At 39.5% G+C, this 23,324-nt stretch overlaps 1 protein-coding gene across 1 annotated transcript in view; it reads right to left on the bottom strand.

Moving 5' to 3' along the window:
* Positions 1-353: 353 nt before the first annotated feature.
* The window catches only part of PRKDC (protein kinase, DNA-activated, catalytic subunit), an 81,070-nt gene continuing 58,099 nt past the window's right edge, over positions 354-23,324 (bottom strand). Inside the window, exons 66-86 of the mRNA XM_086888522.1 lie at positions 22,709-22,933; positions 21,989-22,097; positions 21,186-21,297; positions 19,475-19,658; positions 18,212-18,386; positions 17,934-18,124; positions 15,295-15,475; positions 14,617-14,777; positions 13,045-13,256; positions 11,915-12,002; positions 11,066-11,209; positions 8,091-8,295; positions 7,479-7,546; positions 6,988-7,208; positions 6,597-6,689; positions 4,628-4,717; positions 3,355-3,426; positions 3,075-3,276; positions 2,451-2,639; positions 1,729-1,868; positions 354-722 (exon numbers count right to left, since the gene is read on the bottom strand). Coding sequence (XP_086744648.1) covers positions 518-722; positions 1,729-1,868; positions 2,451-2,639; positions 3,075-3,276; positions 3,355-3,426; positions 4,628-4,717; positions 6,597-6,689; positions 6,988-7,208; positions 7,479-7,546; positions 8,091-8,295; positions 11,066-11,209; positions 11,915-12,002; positions 13,045-13,256; positions 14,617-14,777; positions 15,295-15,475; positions 17,934-18,124; positions 18,212-18,386; positions 19,475-19,658; positions 21,186-21,297; positions 21,989-22,097; positions 22,709-22,933 — 3,267 coding nt within the window. The 3' untranslated portion in view covers positions 354-517. The remainder of the gene's footprint in view (positions 723-1,728; positions 1,869-2,450; positions 2,640-3,074; positions 3,277-3,354; positions 3,427-4,627; positions 4,718-6,596; positions 6,690-6,987; positions 7,209-7,478; positions 7,547-8,090; positions 8,296-11,065; positions 11,210-11,914; positions 12,003-13,044; positions 13,257-14,616; positions 14,778-15,294; positions 15,476-17,933; positions 18,125-18,211; positions 18,387-19,474; positions 19,659-21,185; positions 21,298-21,988; positions 22,098-22,708; positions 22,934-23,324) is intronic.

The following is a 23,324-nucleotide window of genomic DNA, read 5'->3' as shown; positions in this document are numbered from 1 at the left end:
AGAGCTAAGAGCACTTTTCTGTTTAATTTCACCATGTGGTCCACTGATACTACTGATAAGGACAAGCTTTAACTACAAATAGTATGTGGCTGCAGAATGGTTTCAGTTGATTGTCATCAAGGTCTCTGCAAAAAAAAAGCACAGACTCACTACATCACTACACTGATGCCCACAAGTTTGTGGGGTATGAATTTGTGCTTTCCACTGAGGTATCTCAGTGCTTGTCAAATAAATCTTTTAAGCTCTGTAGCATCTCCAGATTTTTCTACATTGAATTTTAACACAAAGACAATAAAGCTGCTTTGTTACAGAACCACACACAAGAAAAATAATTTAAAAAAAAGACACAAAAATCACTGTTTGAATACAGCTTTAATACAAAAAAAATATTTTCTCTATTAGTCAAGTTAAGTGGTGATAAAAATAGTTAAAGAGTTTTTTTTCCTTTTTGGCCTTAGAATTCTAATCTGGTTGCAGCTGTGCTTTAGGGTACAGGTCTCTTGGCAGACAGGGTTCCTCACATCCAGGGTTCCCATCCTTCCCAGACTCTGCCAAGAATATTGGGGTCTGTTGCTTGATCGATGAGGCATCTCACTTGGGTCTCCTCTGAAAGTCCATCCTCTGGCTCTTTGGCTCTGATATCATGATTAGAGCTACCACGAGCCACAGCTGCAAAATCATTATAAGCCGGCGACTTCTCATGGCCCAGGCGCAGCTCATCACTGAAATTGAGAACACAAAAATAAGCTCTGACTAAAAGAAACAAGCAAAAAATCTCAGATTTTTAAATACAAAGCAGCACTTGAAAAATAAAGCTTGAATTGAGATCAAGATGTGGAGGCTGTTCAAGAGCTGTAAAGGGCTTGGCCAGCGAAGACTGGTGGTTTCAGGGGTCCTTTACTAATGGGTATTTACCATGAATATGCCAATCTTATCAAAGGTCTCCAGATGAAAGAAGGATCCAGCAGTTCACATCCAAGCTGTTGATCTCTTTACCTGCTCTCCTGATTTGTGCCTATAACAAATATTTTCCTGCCTTTTCCAGTTCAGCCTTGACCGCAAAAGGGACTCCTCCCAAGTCCTGCACTTCTCAATATTTGTATGGTTTTAAAACAGTCTTGCTTTCTTTGCTTTTCTGTCTTTCCCCTGATTAATCCAAAATGACTTTTTAAGAGAGGATGGAAGGGATTAATTGTACTTTTAAGTGAACTTTAAAGACATTCTGGCTTGAGCCAGACTTGACTAGACTGACATAAATAACCTGAGAATGTCACCAGATTTGAATTTGATGTTTCTCATAAGCAGCTTTCCTCCATGCCTCCCCTACAGCTGGTACAGGTTCCATTTCAATCAATCCTCCATCAGAAGCATACACCCTACCCTAAAAGCAGTGGAGACAAACATAAAGAACAGTGGGACTGAGGAGTATGAGATTAAGCAGCCTTGACAGGGAGGAGAGGCATGTGCTGCCAGGAGCAGTAAAACTGCTCAGAAGGCCTGAGCTGGAGCAAGAAAACTCACAGGGAGATATCTGGTGTTTTGGCTGGCAGGGTGATTCAGAGAGCTTGTATATGGACCAAAATGATTCTGACAGAAGGTTTGCTGAAGTTTTGCCCTGTGTCTTTTCTTTTCCTAGCCACCATTCTATCCAAAGGGAGAAAAATCAGACACAGGAGCCTTCCAAAGCTCTTAGTTGGAGCAGCTTAAAGCAAAAGGAGAGCATCTTACCAAGTGATTATGGCTGGATTGGCACCTGTGAGCTTTCTTCTGACAAAGCTGACTTTTTGCAAAGGGTACCAGTTTACTTCAGATGTGTTTATTTCCTTAATCCATGTGCCTCCTTTTTTTAGCTGTCTTTGTTCAAAGTTCTAAGGAGAAAACACATTTGTCCTATTTATCATAAATCACACACTTGAAAAAGGCTTTTAAGCCGCAGATCATAGCAAGTCAAGCCAGTATCTTAACTGCTGATGCAGTGAAGGACAAAGCAGTGAGATAATACCTAGCTTGCCTCTGACTTTAATTTACAGCTGAAGTGCAACTAGTTTCAGATTTTTTTTCTCTGTAACTATTAGTTTGATATATACAGTGCTATTATGTAAATTTAAGAGGTTGAATGCAGAAAGTTGAAAATATTTACGCTGGTGCATAACGCGATCAGGAGTTATCCACATCCTTAGGATTATCATGAAAGATAAAGAACAGTACACTGGTAACACAGATACATGCTACTATTTTTTTGTGCATCAGTACAGAATCCTGTCATTTTAAATACTTTTAAGTTCCATTTCTCTGAGAACTTAATAAAACAAAGATACTGAGGTATCACTGTGAGTATATGAAGGTACTGAGAGTGAGCTTCAAGGAATGCTTCCTTTTTAATCAGTTTTACTCTTATTACAGTTTAAGAATTTTCACATGAAGAAAAATGAAAGAGGACAAAACCCCACCTTCCAGTCCAAAGAAGGCTCTTTTACAAACACATCCATGGTGCTGATGAGGAGGTCTGGATCTGAACGATAAGCCCTCAGGGCATGCACCATCACACTGTAAATGAGTCCCCACTCTCTCACTGGCATCATCAGATTAATGAACTGGCGAGTCAAGCGAAAGGGCATCAACTCCGGCACACTCAAAAACTAGCCAAGGGGAAGGACAGTCAAAAGAAAACAAAAAGTAAGAAGTCTTGGAACTGAAGGATTAGACTGGAATATTTTATTCTTTTTAAGCTTTGAAAGCCTCTTTGTCACTTCACTGAAAATAACGTGCAAAAGTAGAACTGAACCAAGTTGTGACATCAAATCTCTAGTCATGAGTATTCAGTGATAGTGACTGAGCCATGGCTGAACTATGTAAAACACCACCATATTGACTCTGTGGAGTTCTATAGCTCACTGCTTGTCTGAGAGTATCTGGACTCTGATATTTTATTCAATTGACTAGAAATAACTTGTAAAGATTATTTTGCACCAGAACAATGGCAACTGAAAAGCATCAAATTTAGTACTGAGAATGTACATGTAATCACGTGTAACAACTACAAAAGCTGTAACCTATTAGTTGAAAACAAATACCTGCGTGGCTGCACCAAAAGCATATCCAAAGTCTATTCCCACCATGCCACCTGTCTCCTTGTTAATCATGAAGTTGGATAGATGCCGGTCCCCAATCCCAAGTATCCAGTGGCTGATGCACATCAGGGCGTGTGAGCTGGCAAAGTGGGAGCGCAGGGCCAGGAAGGCCTCGGGAGATGTGCTCATCTTCACAAAGGCTCGCCTTAACAAAACAGAACTCGTTGAATGCAGAGAAACACCAACATTTCTTTTACAATGTGCAGCCATCAGCAGCTCTTACCGCAGCAGGTCTTCTGGAACGCTGCTCTCCCTGCTTCTGAAGGATGAGACTGCTTCTGTACGGCTGGCATTTCTGCAAAGTAGTGGAGAAGCAGCTGGATGTTCAAAGTCTTGATACACTAGTGACAGCAGCAGCATGTGGTGCTTACTCCACTGTGCTTACTCCAGTAAACAGTACAGCAAGCCACAAAGGGTTCATCCCCCAAACTTTATCTGATATGAGAAGTGCCCCATCCTCCCTCTTCATTCCAACAGTTATTTCCAAGACTGATGTTTCTAAATACAGAAGAGTGTGTGGTTTTGTGTATTTTCCTCCAAATTAAGTTAATGGGTTAAGTTTTAATAAAGCAATACTATCATGTTCTTTCTGTCTGGACAGGCTCTTCCAAGCAGAGGAATTAAGGCCCCAGTTACATGTCTCAGCAGCAGGCTGAGGTTATACTGACACTAGAAGGTAGTGCAGCAGAGGAGAAGCAACAAAACTGAAGAACTGGTGCTGAGGGCACTCATGCCATGCAGATTTGGGGAAGGAGGCTTTGTCCTAGCCCATATCCAGTAGTGAATGCGAGAGCTGAAATGTGCCTGGTGCTTTCCTTCCAGTCTACTTCCCTCTGAAAGGAGCAGAGCTGAGAAACAGAGAACAGCTCTTTGATGCAGCAGACTGAAGATGAGTGGGGGTGATTGAGAATCACTTCAAAAGCACATTTTGGGTCTGAATACAAGTATTAACACAGTTAAACAAGTCAAAGCTTTCCTTTAAAAAGCAAGATACTTGCTTAAGCAGGATATGATCTTGTAAGAAATGCTCTGGACACTTCACTTTACCACCCACAGTGCTAGATCTAGGTAGGTGTGGAAATTCCTCTGAGAGGATGCTCAAGTCAGGACCTAAACCATCAAATATTCTCAGTGAATCATGGTGATTTTCTCTGTCCAACTCCAGCAGATGCTTGGGCTCTGAGGCAGCCTACCTAACTGCATAATCAGGAACAAGATGCCTAGAAAATAAAGTTGAAGAGCAGCATCTGCTTCTAGACACTTTCTAAAGGAAGTGAGCAAGCTTCTGGAAGCATTCCTGTACTCTGGTAGGATTTTTGGCAAGAGGAATTTTGCAGAGCATCTCCAGGAAGACAAAGCAGTAAAATGAGCAAAAAATCAGATCTAGCCATCATATTATAATGGAGATGGTGTGTTTTTCCTGGAATTTCTACATCTCTGCATATGTGCACACTCTAGCTTCTGTATTTCACACGCAGCTCTCTTTTGAAACCTACCTGTACATAGCATGGTATCTAGAGATGCCCTGTGCTTCCCCACCCATCCTGGACAGCCACTCAGAATAGGTAGCACGAGGTCCTCTTGGGCTAGGGACAAAAAAAGAAGAAAAGCACCTATGATTTCCCTGTATGATCTCATCACTCTCTGATTATCCACCGGCTGTGTGCTGCTCTGACCCATGAGTTTTTTATGCAAAGGAAAAGTCAGGAAGATACAACCTACATTAATTTTAGCCTTGCTATGGAAATGAAGTTTATGCAGTGTATAGGCTGATCCATTAATCTCCTTCGCCCCAGCTTTGCACACACTTCAGTCATATCTGACAGAAGATTAGACATCTCAAGGGTGTTAATTTGTCAACAGGTACTGTGAGTACCTCCAGAAGAAAGGTCCAAAATAATTTCTGGAGGGAGGGAAAGGTATTTTTGACAGTCTTGTAGCCTTTGAGAAGCAGGATGTAGTCCACCACAGTACATGCTGTCCTCTGTTTTTCCAAATGGGCAGGGAATGCAGGAAAGCAGTTTGGTATATCCTCAGCATGTGCCAGAGAGGAGAAGTGGGTGCTTGAGCTTTGGGTATTAATCCATAAGAAGCCAGTATTCATTAATTGCACTGCTTATGAAATAATCTGATATTTTTCTAAATGTATCAGACCTTAAACTTGTATTCCAGAGAGGCAGCAACTTAGCAGAGCAACCACCTTCTCTCCTCCTTCTATGTTTTGAGATAGAGAATGCCATTTCCATTTAAGAAGCATTTTTCAGTTATAGACTGTAGCCCATCACTTTGAGGTAAAGAACAGGATTTCAAAAATTCAGAAAGTTGTTCCCCCCACCTCAACCAAAATTTCCCATTGTGAGTGCTCTCACTTAACCATAGCTCAATATAAAATGTCTCATCTTGATTGAATAACATATAGGAAAATATTAAAGTGTATATACACAATAAAGCAAAGTTTTGGGTTTTTTTTAATAAATTTTGACCTTCTTTTAGAAGGACACTGATCTTCTACATTGAGCATATTATAGATTTCCTCCCCTCACTAGATGATTCCATGTGAATCCTCCTTCACTTTCCCACTCAGTGAATTGAGATCAACATAATACCACTGCTGTTCACAACAGTGAATCAGACCGCAGTAATGCAGGAGCTCTAGCAGTTCCTGAACTGCTCACAAATCAAATAACCATAGAAATAAAGACTCTTTGGAGTCCAACCTCCATTCTGGAGTTTGCTCCAACCCGCCCCATAAATGTTAACTAGTAAAAATAAATGGTGACAACAACACTCAGACAAACCCAAACAGAGATTATGTAACTAAGAACCACGTTTGTAAATTAAACCACATTTCTAAATTCCAGGACAGAACCAGGTTGAAATGCCAGAATTAAATCAATTTTACAAATATTCAACGTGCAATTACAATCATGAGAAAGCAATATAACTTATTCAAACCCTGCATTTGTATCAAGACAGAGAGACTGCTCTCTTACAGTTGTGTTCTGTGCATTTGCTGCCAATTTCCATCCCCCATCACTGACTCACTGCTGAACCCAGGCTCTGAACAGCTCTGTCTCTACTCCCTTCCCCTGCCCCCCATTGACCTAAGTCCATTTCCTGCCTGATCAAATCAAGAGATCAAAATCCTCTGCTTGTAAAATCAATCTGCTGATAAGGAAATGGTGATGATAATGACGTCACACATGATTATAATTATAAGCCTCTTGTTTAAACAAGCTGGGTGGAGGATATTCCAGCTACAATGGCACTCATTAAACAAACGGTTGCCAATTACTAATTTGGGTCAGGAAGTACAAACTGCCTTCTTGCTTATAAGTGCTTTTCTTTTATTCTTTAATTAAAAAAAAAAAAAGGAAAAAGAAAATCCTGCTACAAAACTGTCAGTTATCCAAAAAACCATTAGTAATAGTCTCTATTAGAGCAGACAGCTATACCAAGCATCACCTGTAATAGCTGGTATCTTCCTCTTCAGACATGCTATTTTTAAGGAATTCTTTCAATGTGCAAGTATTTTCCAGCCACTTGATGAGTCCCAGTCTGGAACAGAGTAAGAGATAACAAGTAGCTCAGAGGAACTTTAGAAGGAACACCAAAATGGGAAGCAAAACATTCTAGTGCCTGTTAGAAGTAGGTTAAAAGCTACCAATTTAAATATGCTCTGAAAAACGGTTTCCAGACAAAGCAATTTAAATATTGTTTAAAAGGAAAAAATACACTAAGCCAAGGCACAAAACACTCTCAATCTGAATGTGGCAAACAAAATTCTCACTTTCACATTCAACATCCCAAAAGTAGTTAACGTAAGGATTTCTGTCCCTTCAAAATAAACACCTACCTTGTTGTCATGGGGATGACCTGGTAAGTTTTTAACTGCATATTTCTTTGGCTACATGCAGCATCTTGGGAAAGGATAATGTTCATTACATCAAACAGCTGCTCAATGCGTTGGTCTTGTCTCAGGTCTTCACCACCTTTGACAAGAAAAGGATACTCCCGCTCATCACTGCCTCGGATTGTTATACGTTTTGGCTTCCTCAAGGATTCCATCACGCTTATCTTGGAAAAGGACAGGGAAAAAAAAAATATTTGTGACAGAAGACTCGGTCTTACAGAATTATCACTGGAATTAAGTGTATCTGTCATTCCTAGATGACATAATCAAGTTACTCAATTATGACAGAACACCAAATGCCCACTTGCAGCCCTTCATTTGTATCCTGCAAGATGTCTAAACAAGCAGTGACCCTACTACTACCAAATTCTTCAAATGGTATATGGACACAGATTTATACCACACAGCATTTTGACTCAATCTTAAAAACATACCCGTTCATCAAATCCAGAGATTTTTGCGTGGTACTCTGGCAGTGGTTTCCCTTTTCCATCGTACTGACCTAAAGTGGTAGTGGAAAAAAAATATTAGTACTTGCCCTGTTGCTATTTTAAAGTGTGTTTAACACCAGAACACACATCCAAGTGTTTTGTCAAACTGGTGGAATGACAACTATGAAGAAAATACTTTTAAATGTGTAAAAAGAATCAAACATACACAGAGTACGATTTTATCTATGAATTACTGACACCTTTTCCTTGTTTAGCTGTTAGAATAGAGTTCTTGATGCTTTCAGAAGACACAACCTTTTTTGAACTACATTTTAACATGTATTAGATTTATATATCAGATTTCCTGGAGTCAGGCCTTTAGAAAAATACTAAATTCTGAGGTAAGAGATACAAGCTTAGATACAATTTTAAAAAATGGGACCACAGTTTAAGAAAGGATTTAAGAGATAATGAGTGAACAGAATTATTTAAAATAAGGCCAGATGAGGCTTAAGGCCAGAAGGAAGGATCATACGGCCAATATAAGTAATAAAGCTTAAGAGCAATGTTCTTATAAGGGACAATTCACTATCAAAACACTGAAGGGGAACTTACCAGGAACCTCCAGTTCATTCCTCAAGAACTCAGCTTTGAATTCACTCATCCATGGTGAACATTCTTTGAGGTTCCCAGGTTCTTTATAGGTTTTGTTCATTTTTGAATGGAGAGTAGTTGCAATTGCATTGAAGTCACTAATCTTCATATCCAACAGTTCTGAGCCACCTCTGCCAAAATGATGATCCAGGTCCTTCCCAAAAGCCTAATAATCATTTAAAGAAAGGGACCCTGTTTACACAGTGCCAGAAACTACCCAAGAACACCAGAAGGGTACCTTCCTATCTATACACACAGCTTGTTTAGATATTAGGAAGAAATTCTTATTATAAACCAGAAAAGGTTGCCTAGAGATGTTGAGGATGCCCCATCCCTGGAAGAGTTCATGACCAAGCTGGATGAGGCCCTGAGCAACCTGGTCTAGAGGGAGGTGCCCCTGCCCATGGCAGGGGTGTTAGAACCAGATGATTTTTAAGGTCCCTTCCAACCCAAATCATTCTGTAACTATGAAATGTTACATATGTTTTATTTACTACTGGATTTATTATTTGTGGATTTATTACTGCCTAGCAATAATTTTGCATTATAAAATGTATAAACCCATAGTTTAAAGTATTTTAAACATCCTGATAAAGAAAAAGAGCAAAGTTTTGGACATGGATCCATTTAATGAACAAAGTAAGTACTATCTACAAATAGTTAACTGAATTGACTTCCTGTGTTCATAATTCAAGGTTCTAGAAAAACCAAATGTTCCTTCTTGGACTTCATATTAATGGCTTGGAAAGACTTTTTTTTTTAATGCCTGATCATTTTTCTACTGTGCTATGAAGACACAGCTATTTCAGTAGTAAATTAAACTACATGTAAATGTTGTAAATGAAAACACAAAAAACATTTTCCTTTTTGAGGAGACTGCTACAGTCAAGAACATCCTTATCAGTAGATCTATTTCCAGATTATGAGACTGAAGTACTCCATATAATAGAGCAATTTTATGTGTCAGTCAAGAGAGACAACTTTTTTTTTTTCTTCCCCAGCAAGGACACTAGAAATGATACAGTCATTTTCATAGAATGACACAGTAGCATTCACACTTTGTTTCTTCATAATAATCCATCGTAAATGCAAAGAATTCAGAGCCTGTGCACCATCACCTTGACTCTTCTGCAGCTACTCTCTGCTCTCCCTCTCCCCTTTGACAGAGGGGAAACAACCCTGATATCCCTCTTCAGCATCTCCTCTGCTCTTCTCTCTCTATCCTCTAATACTGCACATTTCAGCATTTTAAAGAGACATAGATTTTTAATTTTTATGTTGTGTGGGCACACAAGTAATCTAAACAGCCTTTGTGCTTATGTCTGCTATGTCCCTTAATGTTCATGTACACTTTATAGCTGCTCCCCTCTCCCTACCCCCACTCCTGACACATTCTTATCCCTCACTCTTTAAGTTTAGAGTCATTATCATCAAAGACCCACCTTATCTTACAGCAACACATTCAGAGGGCTACTGTGCCCCCAAACTCCCAATTACCCTTTCTGCTTCATTATCACCTCACCTCCTCCCGACTCCACCTTACTCTCATCCTCCACCTTTCCCACTCATGGGGAAGGAATCTCCCTACAGACACCCAGGTTAGTTTATCTAAGGCTAATGTGACATAAGGATGGCCACAATGGGAGAGAGCTGGATGCACCCCGCCCTGGCCACGGGGCTATGCACATACAGTACAAGCATACAGTCAGGACTCCTTCTACAGGAGTATCAGCTCCTGGCCTCAGCAATTTGCAGCTCAGGGATTCCTGGAACAGGGAGTGTGCATTTATATGTAAAAGCTCTCAAAGAATTGCTCCCTCTCTATTGCCTGCTTGCTATTTGAACCCATGAAAGCACCTAATACCCTGCAGCAGGAGTTCAGCACCTAAGCGTGCGCTGAATGAGGAAACACTTCTTACTTGCCTGAACCTGCCACTTCCATAGAGTATTTACTTCATGTTTGGCACTCCTGATAGAATCATAGAATTGCTAGAATTGGAAAAGACCTTTAAGTTCACCAAGTCCAACCATGGGACTGATGTTAAGAGCTTTACTGTATCTGGCACCATTGCATTTTTTCCAGCTGGAGGAATGCTAAAGTTGCTTGTGCAGTGGTTACTCTGTACCTCTGATTATTCTTGCCACTTTGAACCTCATCCAATTTTACTTTACCTGTGCCGAGAATACTGCAGATGAGGACTAGAATGTTCAAGGAGCAAGAGTCAGAGAAGGCTGCTATGCCAATTTACAAATCCATGTTTAGTTCTCTGTCTTAATAATGATGAACATTCACTTTTCTTTCCTGACTGCCCTTGAGTTTTCACAGCTGCTATTTTCAAAGAACCACCACAAATCAAGACTTTGTTCTTGAACTGCAATAGTCAGCTAAAATACACAGAATTTCTATATGCTACTAGGGTAATTACATTTTCTTGCCACATGTGTCATTTCATTTTCTATGCTGATTTTCACCACTTTGGAATTCAGTCAGTTTTGTAAAGTCTTTTCTTTAATTCTTCATAGTTTTAACTCTTCTGTTTAAGTAACTTCATGTCGGCAGCAAATTTCAGTAGTAAAATACAGCAAAATTCCCTAAGGTGCTCATAAATCCTTGGCAGCAAGGAACAAAAACCAAGGCCAGATTCCCACAGATGATTAGAGGCTCAGGTCCTAAGAACCTGGCAACATGCAGGACAGGAGAGGTAGAAGCTGTGTAAGACAGAACATCTATCCCTGCAGGGCAGTTAGAAGAGGAAAGTGAACTATGTTAAGTCCATGGCTTCTAGCAAAGAAATCCCAGTCCTGTACTCCTGACTAGATCAAGTCTCATCAAGTCCTGCAGCACCTGTAAAAGCTGTGATCTAGTTCCCTCTTTTGACTTTCTGTTGCCTTCTAGAAAAGCCATGATGCCCATACTACTCTGTAACCACATATACCTGAATAAACCTTTTCCTCATCAGTCCAAGGCCAGGAGCCTCCAAGTTTCCCAAATTCTTGTACATTCCTTCATACATTTCCTTAAGCTTCTTTTTGTTTCTCTGAGGTTTTGACAACTCATTTCTGACATCCTCAGCCCAATCCTGTAAAAAGAAGAAAACAGATGAGTCCTGAGAAAAGATTTACTGACCCTTGCTCTTCAGTAGGCCACTCAAATTGCACTGTGGTTACTGTATTTACTAATAGTCAACTATTATTTGTCTTTTGACCAAAAAAAAAAAGCAACCAAAAGACCGCGGAAATATTTTCCTTTCATTCTGTGTCTTGATAAAATGTTTCTACTTTATTATGATAATTATGTTTACTACCATAGTGTTTAGTGCTAAGAAAGCCATTGTGGGGCCAGGAGTGGCACCAAACACAGGACAAGAATCCTTTGGACGAACAACCACAGAACACAGACAGGAATGCCCAGCAGGGAAAGGGCATAAGAACGCAAGTAGTTGAACACAAGTAGTCCAAGATTATAAAGATGGTCACAAATGATAATTCTGTAAGGGTTTCAGAATGATTAAGGAAGACTGACTGCAGGGCAGGGCACAGACCCTGAAGGGAAAAGCTGAAAAGAGCTGGAGCAGAACATCCAGCTGGCACAAGGGAAGGAGTCCATCACCAGTGAAAGCTGCTGACAGCACCCCAACATCATCATCATCATCACGAGTTGGTGCTGGGTTGAACCACTTCCTGTGGCTGTGGTGTCAACTGAACTGCGTCAGACTCCACCCAGCACTTACTCTTCTGAACAGAGGGAAAGGAATGAAGGGGAAGGGGAGAAATATACACTTTACCTTGAAAATCATTACAGGATTAGAGAGCTGCTCCAGGGAGTGAACAAAATCTTGAACTACTCCTCCTCTATCCAACTTATTCTTGATCCTTTAAAAGAAGAGAAAAATACATCACAATGCAACAGGAACTACCATCACCACCTCACCTGCAGATAAACAATGATCTAGACTCTCTGCTAAATAAAATGTAAAGAATCTGCTATATAAAATAAAAAGAATCTGGTAAAATAATTCAGGTGTAAGTAGGTAAGACTCCCTCAGAATTCCCTCTTAGACTGCATGACTCTTTATATGCTGACTAAACACGCCACACAGATCCCCATTTTTAAATTATATGTCCCACTATGAAAATAGGAACTTGGTGGGTGAGTGGAAAGCATGCTTGAAACACACAGGCATTGGCCCTACCATATGCCCTGTCAGGACAGTTACTGAAGGGTGACACTGTCTGCAAAACACATGACTTTGTATGTTCATTTTAAGCAAAAATTTATTCAGCAAATGTACCAAATTTGAAAAAAGACAAAAAGACACCCAAAATTTTAAGAGTGGTTCTACAGCACTGTGTGATGGAAACTGATTTTTGCTTGGGGACTAACTCAAGTGTTACTGCATGCCAAAAGGGACAAGGGAAGGCTTGTAAGAAACTGCATGGTGCACACTCAATAAGCAGAGAACACCACAGCCAAGAGCTGTCATTCCTAAGATAACATGCATCCGTTTCACTGCCCTCTCTAAAGTCTGGTATGAACATCTATTCTATTTAAACATAGCTGCTCCTTCTTGGTATTAGAAAGATGATAAATGTTCAATACCACAGAATTACAAGGGAAAAGGGGTTGCCTCTCTGTGGTCTTTTTGTTTTATCTTGGGAAAACTTTTCACTTTCAACAGCCTGGGGACTATGTATACCCAACACTTCATGAAGTGTCATGCCACTAACCTGAGTATGTATGACACTGACAGAGCTGATGTACTACATTTCTCTGTGCCTTTAAATGAAACCTCAAGACTACCCTCTAATATTTTTCATGCTTGCTAAAGAAAAGGGTTTGTGTAGGAAAAATAAATTAATCTGTCCACTCCTGAATGAAAAACATACAAAAGAGCTACTCCGATTGCAAATTCACCTTTCTACAAAGTCCTTGTTCTTGCAGCCAGCTACAGTATCTTTGAAGCAGTAACTTTCACTGCTGATCATGAAAGGGTAGATGAGTGCCTGGGGGTAGGCATTTGCAATCTCTTCAACAGTATGTTGTACAGCTACTGCTTCATCCTTGTCAAGTAGTGCCATCATCTGGCTAATCCAACCAATGAACTGCCAACAGGGAATCGAAGAAAGCTGCAAAAACACAGACACTGCTTTCATCTTTGGCCCTCCTCGAAAACACCAGACATAGCAAACAAACAAAACTGCTCCGTGGTGAAGCCTGACAGAGAAATGTGAAAAGGAAACAGAGAATGTCAACTAGTGTGCAAACATCCCCCAGTGAAGCACAAATTTAATTATTACTATCACTACTACAACCATCACCACTGCTCCTTAATAAGTTTTCCATTATAAAGATTTGCGGCCTGTTGATCAATATGAGGCTTTACACTCAAACTTGTGGCCTTTGTCTCTGGATGCATTACAATAATTTTTGATCACCACATACAAATAACTAAATAATCTGAAGGAAATCAGTTCCAACACCATTGGATTTACGTCTTGACCTGAGTAAAAAATGCCAGGAAGGAGAACACTGAAACTCCTACCATAGTTTTGTCTTTTGTTCGTCTTTAAGCATTTCCAATAGAATTTAAGATCAGATTGCCAGTATTTATTTCACAGAAAGACAGAGTATAGGATAAATAAATGCCTGGTGAACTTCCTTTCTGGATGAGATTTGTCAGCTGGTGTTAGGTTCTGTTTGAACTATTGGTCTTTCTCTGTGGCCACACCTTCTGCACCTCAGCCATTTCTGCTATTTTCTCAGCTCCTTGGGAAAACTAACCTGAGTTTCTGCCTCACTTGAGTTCCTTCTCTGAAAGGGCCTGTTGCTCTGGGAGCAGCAGCACAATGACATGGGCTTGAAAAGGCAGGCAGGCCAAGGCAGGAACAGGCATGAGTCACAGAGAAGGTCTCAGCTTATCTGTGCCACAGCAGCAAGGAAGGCTCGTGGTCTCATGGAATGGCAATGGAAAGACAGGTTGTAGAAGGAAGTAAGGAAGGGAGAAATGCAAAGGAAGACAAAGCTGTAGTAACCTCTGAAGTGAAGAAGGACAGGGAAAGGTGGGTGACATGAAATGAGTCTGGAAAAGCTGCTGGCTTCCTGCATACAGGAAACTCAGTCTACAGGACTAAGATACATTTCTCACTCTAATGCTAACCACCTTTGTTAGCCCATTTAGATTGTTCTGAAGGGGAAAAAAAAAAAGAACATGTACCACAGTTGTTCTCTAGCAACTCTCAAACAAACATTTGGAATCAGAATAATTATAAAAAGTTATATTTCTAAGAAAAAATTTCTGTCCACATGGATTAGACTCAGTAAGTTACAGAAAAGACAAGGAACAATGATGGGATAAAATTTATCTGATTTCCCTGAAGCAAAACTTACCAGTCTAACCTCTCTATGTATCCAACCTCCACCTCCACCCCCACCTTTAAAATTTGATTTACAGCAACATTTGCTGCCAGAAAAATTGAAGCAACTAACCTCTTGTGTCACTAGACCCAATGTCTCTGCTGGATATCTTTCAATTATTTGGAGCAGTCTAGGAAATCTCAGCCTGGCTTCTCTGGAATTCAGTTTTAAAGCTTTTATAATTTTCTCCACCACAATAGCTGGGAACTGCTGCAGATCCACAGTGCTAATTTCTGCCAAGAGACATTAAACGAGAATTATCAGAAACACCATCACTTGTTCCATGCCTTTGATCATCTGAAACATTCATCTTTACAATTTGGTATTTTTTTTTAAGCATTTATTTAGTATTTTTACTTTGTTCTCCTTCCCATCTGTTTGAACTGCACACATCTGCAACACATGTACTTGGGGACTGTAAGGATTAGCTTTATCAGGAAGCTGCATCGCTGCTGGTATCTTGCCTGCTTTAAATACAAGGCTGCTGTGGTCTGGGAAGGAACAAGGGAAGCATCTGCTGGATGTGATATATTTCTCACAAGTAAAAGCAAGACTACAAATGATCCACCAGGACCAAAACTAGCAGTAACAGTGGAGGTAAAAAAAGGAATACAAATACTGCTGAACTGGAGGTCAAACTGCCCCATTTAAATTCAAGCTGTGCTGCTCACGGGGATCTCCTGGGTACAGCAAAAGCTCACGGATCACACATTAATACACCTCACAAGCTTAGGAGAAATCCTGACTAACCAAGCAAGCCTTCCTCTTCCCTGCGCAGATACTCGTCACAGAAGCTGATCAAAGTCATATATGCATCCACAACTCCCACCATGTCCACATGGTCCATGGGGTGGGACTGCACCTCCTCTTCTGACTTCCTTACAGCACAGCTGAAACACTGAAAAGCCTTCTTGTCCAGACCTGCCAGCACCTGAAATCCAACCAAAAGAGGAAAAAAATACACAATTAGCAAGTAGCATTGAACAATCCTTTCTGAAACTGTTGCAAGTCTTGAGTAGATAAAACTTTAACTGTTTTAAGATGTTCTGAGCAGCTGATATAAAGGAAAAAAACTGGGATGCTATTTCTAGCAGTGGTTTCTGGAACTTTATTTTCCACAATTTTCAATGGAAGCATATAAACTTAAATTAGTCTTTGGACAGGTTAAGTGGAATTTTTGTCACCGCAAAAAAGTTAACATTAGTGGAGATTCTGGAAAGAGATAACAGAAAATATAATAAAACTTTTAGGATTTTTTCCTATTAAGATGTATCTACAACATCTGCATAACAGTTACACTTGGAATTTGTGTTAAAAGAAAGAATGCATCAAACTATTTTGAATTTGATGCCTTTTTCCCTGTTATAAATATAGTAGTATATATATAGTAATATTCACCATACCTTTCTAATGCAGCTCATTCAATGGGTAACTTGACAGGATTCTTTACAGAATCACAAAAAGTTGAAAGAGACCTTCAAGATCATCTGTCCAACTATCAACCCAGCACCACCACAATTACTCCTAATCCATACCCAAAAGTGCCACATCCAGACGCTTCTTGAACTCTTCCAGAGATGGTGACTCCACCACTGCCCTGGACAACTTACCCAAATGCCTGACCACTCTTTCATTAGAAAAAAACAAACCACCAAAAACAACTGAATATCAAATCTGAACCTAACTGGCACAACTTAAGGCCATTTCATCTCACCCTCTCACTTGGAACATAGCAGAAGAGTAGCTGTAGAGATCAATGAGGTCTTCCCCAAGCCTCCTTTTCTCCAGGCTAAAAAATCCCAGCTCCCTCAGCTGCTCCTCACAGGACTTGTGTTCCAGACCCTTCCCCAACTCCGTTGCCTTTCTCTGGACATGCTCTAGCCCTTCAATGTCCTTCTTTGTGGTGAGGGGCGCAGAACTGAACATAAGATTCAAGGTGAAGCCTCACCACTACTAATCACAGCAGGACAAACACTTCCCTGGCCCTTCTGGCCACACCAAATGCTGTAACTGAAATTAAATAGTCAGGTAGGTAGAAGGAACCAACCAGGGTCAGAGTGCTGCTTAATACCAAGCTAAAATAAGGCTAAGCTTCTTAATGTTACAGAAATCCCTGGTATGGCAATCTTGCCCATCTGACACAGAAGAACTTTTATGCTCATCTTTAATCCCTAAAGAATGCTCTTAAGAGTTAGCTAATAAATGAAGCTCAAGCTTTTGCTTAAGTTTCTACACACCTGAAAATTTAAAACCTTTTTTTGCAGGAATTTCTTCTAGATCTGCTTTACTTTTAACAACCATAAAACATAAATTAAGAGCTTTTTTTTTTTTTAATGCTCATACGGTTCATATTCTCTGAAGTGATCCTGCAAGAAAGATGGAGATAGTTTTTACAAGAGCATGTAGTGACAGGACAATGAGCAATTGTTTCAAATTGAAAGGGAGAAGGTTTAGCTTAGATATTAGGAGGAAGCTCTTTGCTATGAGGGTGGTGAGCCACTGGAACACGTTGCCATCCCTGGATGTGTTCAAGGCCAAGCTTGGTGGAGCTCTGAGCAACCTGGTCTAGTGAAAGGTGTCCTTGGCAAGGGATGGTGGAACTAAATGATCTTTAAGGTCCCTTTCAACCCAAACCATTCTATGATTCTATATGTAAGAATACATATGTAAGGGTCTTCATGGTGGCTTTAGAAATTAGTAGAAATAAGTCAGCAGTGGTACTTGAAATTCTTAATCCATTTGACAGACAAGAAATCAATGCCACAGTATCTGGGACAACTGACAGCAAATATAATTTTAGTTGCAGCACAGTATAGTACTGTATTCTTCAAATGCACATCTACCCAAAACAGGCAAAGACAACCTGCATATACTTTGTCTTAAAAAATTCCTCTTCTCTCTTACATTAAAATTACTTAAAGTAAGTGCATAAATTACTTAAAGTAAGTGTATCACTATTATATGTATTTCTTTATCAAAGAGAACAGTCTGGGAGCATGAAGCAGGTCACACATGCCCAGCTGAAATCAAAGCATTCTTTGAGGATTCCAAGCCTTGTCTGGCCACTGTGCATGCAGATGCTGTGACTGTGTCTTCCCCCTCCACTCAAAATGCAGGTACAGAGAAACACAAGAACATTCCCCTATTTACAAAGGTTTGAGTGATGCAGAACTCCAGGAGAACAAAAGCTGGAAGAAACACCAACCACAGCCTTTTTTTTTTTTTTTTCCCCCTTTTTCTTTCTCTATCTGGTGCTGCTGGACAAATCACCACTAATAGCAGACAGGTTTCACATGTTCTGTATCTACCCATAGCCATCACTACCTACTGAAGTAGTAGTCTGTAATAATGACAATGAAATTGCCAAAAGATCTTCCCCTCCTATTTACCTTTTTAGGGTTCTCAAGGCTTTCTCCTGATATTAGTGATATCTTTCCAGCCTTTTCTTTCTCAATTTGCTCAAGACATCTTGGATCCTGACTAAGAGCATTGGCCATGACGTGATACGTAGTACCCAGAAGAAGATTCTGGTTCCGGAAGGCCATTACGTTCTTGCTGAGATAGTCAGATTTGGTATCTTCTGTTGGAATTCAAAAACAAAAGTTATTAAGTAACTGGACAACAAAGCAACTTTGTAAAATAAACAAGGCGAAGCAAAGGCTCTTACCAAGCAGGGAGATGGTTTTCAACACTGAGAGCACACGTTCAGGACAGCTCAGGCTGCGGCTGCTACTGTGAGTGAAGCGGCAATAGGCATGATTCCACCTCACCAGCCAGTCCTCCCTCGTTCTGGCTTCTTTGCGCAAGTCCTTCAGGAGCTTCTTGGCCACTGCAAAGCTGTTCTGTATTCAGATTAAGAGAATTTTCAGACCATGTATCTGAAGAGGAACTAAAACCTGCCCACAACCAAATTAGAGGTGAGAAGATTTAAGTAACACAAGTAAAGTTGCAGTAAGGCAAAGAGTTGTTCACTGCTTGCTGGGTCTCATATTCAGAATCATATTTGCGCTAACGATGAAGTTTGAATAGCAGAAGAGAAGAACAAAGGCTTAAAAACCTGAGAAAATAATTCCACCTGCATGAAGCATTTAACTGCTCTGTAGTACAAACATGTGGGAAACACAACTTAAGATATCATTGAGAAAATCACTTATGTTTTTGTTTTGACGAGAAGTTTCATAGAAGTAACATTAAAGGAAATCTTATTTTTCACTTACTCCTTCAGGAGTGTATAGTCAACAAAGCAATGTTATATTTGCTTATCAGATTGCTTAAAATAAACTCCTGTTAAAATGACTGCAGATTTCTGCAGCATCTCAGAAGATGGGGGACCTTGACTTAATGATTCATCTTGTTGCAAACTTGAAACACCAAAGGCCCATCATCAAAAAGGCTGTTTCAGTCATTTCAATAGCCAGATTCAACCCAAAATTTCTAACTTTAGTTCTTTGTTAGTGTTAACTAACAGCACTAATGAAAACTGTGAAAAAAAAAAAGAAATTCAGCACTGCTGATTGAAGTAAATGATACTAATTCAATCAGAATTTGATTTGTTTTATTCTACAGAAGAGATTATTTGTAAATAAAAAGCATAATGCTTGATTGCAAGCATCCCTTCTATTAAAGACTGAAACATTTCAGATATCTTATCTGCCTTTTAGAGTGTCCAAAACCATCTGTGGATCAAAGGGGACTTCAGGCACATTTCCAGTAATGACAAATTATCATCAACTTTGTAATTAACACTTATTCTTTTGTCTTTTCACTGTGGAACTGACTTCCTTGAACTTTCAAAATGTCCTGGACAGCAGGGTCAAAAAGAGACAAGGTTTGCCCTGGCAGAAGAGTACCAGAGACCACCTAAAAGGTTTTTCCAGCTTTTTCTATGTATTTTCTCAGCAAATTAGAAGCTATCAGACAGTATACTCACCTGTTTCCTGGCACTCTCTATCATCTTCATTTTCATATTAAATTTGCAGCTTTTAATCATTGAGTGAATGTTTTCACTCTGTTGATCCACTTCCATTCCAGCACCGTAGTCTCCATCCACCTCCATACTGTCATCGGCCTGATCAGAGGGAAGTTTCTCCTGCAGTTTGTCAAGGAAGAAACACCTGCACAACAACAGGGGTATAAATCACTCTGGTAATACCTTCAAGGAAATGTGTTCAAAAGTCTTGATCTGCCTAACAGCAAACAAAGCTGATAAAAAATGTCAAACAATAGCTATCATCTTTAGCAGGGCTAAACACACCTAACAGGGATCAGGTTGACCCCGAGAGCATTCAGGATCTTGAACTGACAAGATTAGTATTAGAACATGTCCATTATAGAGTGGGATTATTGGTTAGTGTGGCTACTTTGTGCAAGCTTCAGTTCCTAAGCACACCAGACCATAACTCGCATTCCAGCTTCACAGATGTGCAAACAAACAGGAGTCTCAATTATTTAACGTGAGTGCCAGGCTGTATTTAATGTCAACCTGCTACTCAAATGCTTACCACATCAACACATGCCAACATCAAAATCTGTGTTGCAGGGCAAATCAGCAACCATACTCACCTTTTCAAAGGGAATTGCCACAAATCAATGCTGAATCCTGTTACTCCACAACTAGTCCTATCTAATTTAATAGCACATCTCATGTAGACTGTTACACAAAGCAGAGGACAGCACCACACTGTTGTAGTAGTGGCACTTGGCACATCCTTTGCTACTAATTTGAGACAAAGGTTTTCTAAAAGCACATAAAGTGTTTAAAACCACAACAACCCTTCAAGTCATAATTTTTCGAGACTTTTTTCAGAAGTAAGTCATGCCATGTATTCTGCCTAATATTGAACTGCAATAAGCTCTTCTGTAGCCATGCTTTCCTGACACCAAGAGATAACAAAATAAATCACAGAGCACAGTATGTATCAGCAGAGCTACTGAACAAGTTATCACAGAGGAAGGGAGGATTAATCTGGATTTTCACTGGAAGAATGAATTGGGACAGACACCATGGCAAGGACAGAAAACTTTCAAATTTCACGGAAGCATTCCAGTTTCTTCAGAGCTTATCCAAAGGAGTCTCCAGAGAGCCTTTGTTCTTTCTAGCAACAGTTGCACAACAAAAGTCTCCAATTAAAGTAGTGGTCATTAACTTTCCCATAAACAGGTGAAGCACTGACAGTGACAGGGCTAGGCTTGTTTTGCATGCTCCCTCATTTTAGAACTGCCTACAAAGTAGGCAAGTATTTTTATTCATAACTGATTGGCCTTTTGGGTGGTGTTTCATTGAGCTAAATGCAGCTAATCTACTCAATTACATGTGAATATGTTTAAGGGATGCTGAAATGGGTCGGCTTACACAGTGCATGTAGTCACTGATGCAAGAAAATGACTAAACTAACATCTATGTTTCCCTATTAAAATTAATTTATTCCCTGGCCTGGCCTTTTGCTCCTCACCACAAGTTAGTCACACAAACTTCCCAGTTAATATTGAGAAAGCTAGTATCACAGTTAAAAAAGAAAAAAAGAAGAAGGCATACACTGGATCAAAACCCTCCCATATGAAAACAAGCAGCATTAGAAAAAGCACTTCCTGGAACTCAACAGGCAGACAGAACTTAAGCTAACCCAAGAATGCAATTTTACCGATTTGTAATGATATCATCCCAGATGTTCATAGGATCCATTTTAGCATCTGGATATCTGCTTGTCCAAGTTCTGAGAAGTCTCTTAAGGGAAGCCTCTGAAGCTAAGTTACCTAGAAATCAATTAAGGACATTTTAAATGCGTCTGAAGCCAAACAGCATGAAAACGGGCTAAACAAAATACGGTCTAACATTCAAATCAGAAAACTGCAATTAAGCAACCCATTTGCATTTCTGGGCTTGCACTATAAACACTACTCAGTGATCTTCATATTAATTTTGTTTATTGTTGAAGCACATGGGATTCCATAAGGACATCTGTGGCAACTACCAGTGGGAATCACCACCTGGTAGTTTCCTTTCTATATATGAATATGCTGGAGTATAGTGCAACTGTTAACTAAATTTAATACCTAATTTGGTTTATGTACATAAATGTGTACTTCAGGCCTATGCCAGTAGGTGCAATTCATCTACCACATCGATTTTTTCATCTCTGCTAACTGCTATTTACTACCAAAAAGTTACTGCAACAAAAAAATCTTAGATTAAAACTTTAACTGACACTTTCAAAAGAGATGATTAACTCTTATCACAAGAGTTATGCTAATTAAACTTGGCAGTAAAACACAAAGTTATGTTCAATCCTATCTTACAAAACTGTAAGAGGTCTTCCTGTCAAGAAGACAGTAAGAAGTAGTTCCAGTTATGCTGCTTCAAACAGCAGTTCAGAAATTCAAAGTTCAGGAAACCACAATTACTGAATACAAAAGGATAATTGCTTGAGGAAAAAAAAATCTTTACTTCTCTTGGTCATAAAATTGATGAAATCCTGTATTTCTGTCAAAGCTTGTACAGACTGCAGTTTGGTCATTCGACTTTGATATAACAAGGAATCAATACTGGAGTAGCTCTGAAAAAAAGGGAGAGAATCAAAGACAGAATTTAAAGCATGGTTCTCTTCAGTCCTCTACAAATTACTGATCTGATGCTGCTTTATGTTATGCTTTAGAACCCAGCCTCTTACAAGTAATTTAATAGCCAGAGAGCAGCTCTGCTTTGGACAAGCACAGAGGTATATTCTAGCTGCCATTCCTAGCCTAGGTTTTAGCAAAGTCCTACAGTCTAATCAAAACTTGGTAATGGATGGAATTTGTAACTTCTCAATGCAATGCTCTTTGCAAGCTTGGTCTGGGTACAGGAGGCCCCTGAAAAGATGAACAAAATAAATTTTTTATTGTCTGCACGAACAATTACTCTGAAAAATCTATAAAAGATTAAATCAGCAAAACAAAAGAAACTAAAACAGGAGGGTGCACTCCACTGGCTCACTCATCTTTCATCACTGCAAGCAGTGAATTTAAAAGAAATTTTGTCACATGATATGGAGGAAGGCACCTAAATTTCATTGCATTTGAATGAGTGTTTCTCTTGAGAGTATAATCTAGCAGAAGTAATAGCAACAGCAGTTTCATTGTTCCAGTTTACACAAAAAAACATACCAGAGATAGAAGACATTATTACCTGCATGAAGATCTGCATGCCATTGCTAATGTAGTATTTGGCTCTGTCAAAATCATCTTGCAGGATGTACAGGAGACTAAGCTCTTGGCTGTAGTGCATTTCTATAATAGTTTTCTTCTGTTCTGTCTTCATTGCCTCATCAATAAAGGTCAGCAAAGTCTGGTCATTCTCCCCACTGAGCAATAACTTCAACTTACTGCGTATTATATAGGGCAGATATGTTTCCTACAGAGTGAGAGCACAGCCTTTATTTCTAGGAATGGGATATTAGATGATCAAATTTTTTATTATCAGTGGCAATTCAAATAAATACAAAAACATTTTGATTTTTTTTAAAATATAATTTTCCCTTTAGACAAATTCCTATTTGCTAACAAATCACAGCAGCCTTTTCCTATAGCTCAAGGAGTTGTTAGTAAATTCTACCAGTTTCAAAATGCATGGTTTGGTAACTCTTAAAACAGGAAACAAATATGAGCAAGAAAAGCAACAAAAAAGACTTGCAAAAGGAAGAAGGAGATGATAAAGTTGGTCCTAAGGGATCTGCCATAGACTTGAGGTAAAAATTAAACATTAAAAAGAACCAGCAGAAGTAATTGTTTCAATATTTAAAATA

The sequence above is a fragment of the Cyanistes caeruleus genome, chromosome 1 (genome assembly GCF_971803275.1).
Source record: "Cyanistes caeruleus chromosome 1, bCyaCae1.hap1.1, whole genome shotgun sequence".
NCBI classification, from domain to species: Eukaryota; Metazoa; Chordata; class Aves; order Passeriformes; family Paridae; genus Cyanistes; species Cyanistes caeruleus.
This window is presented reverse-complemented; position numbering and strand designations above follow the sequence as displayed.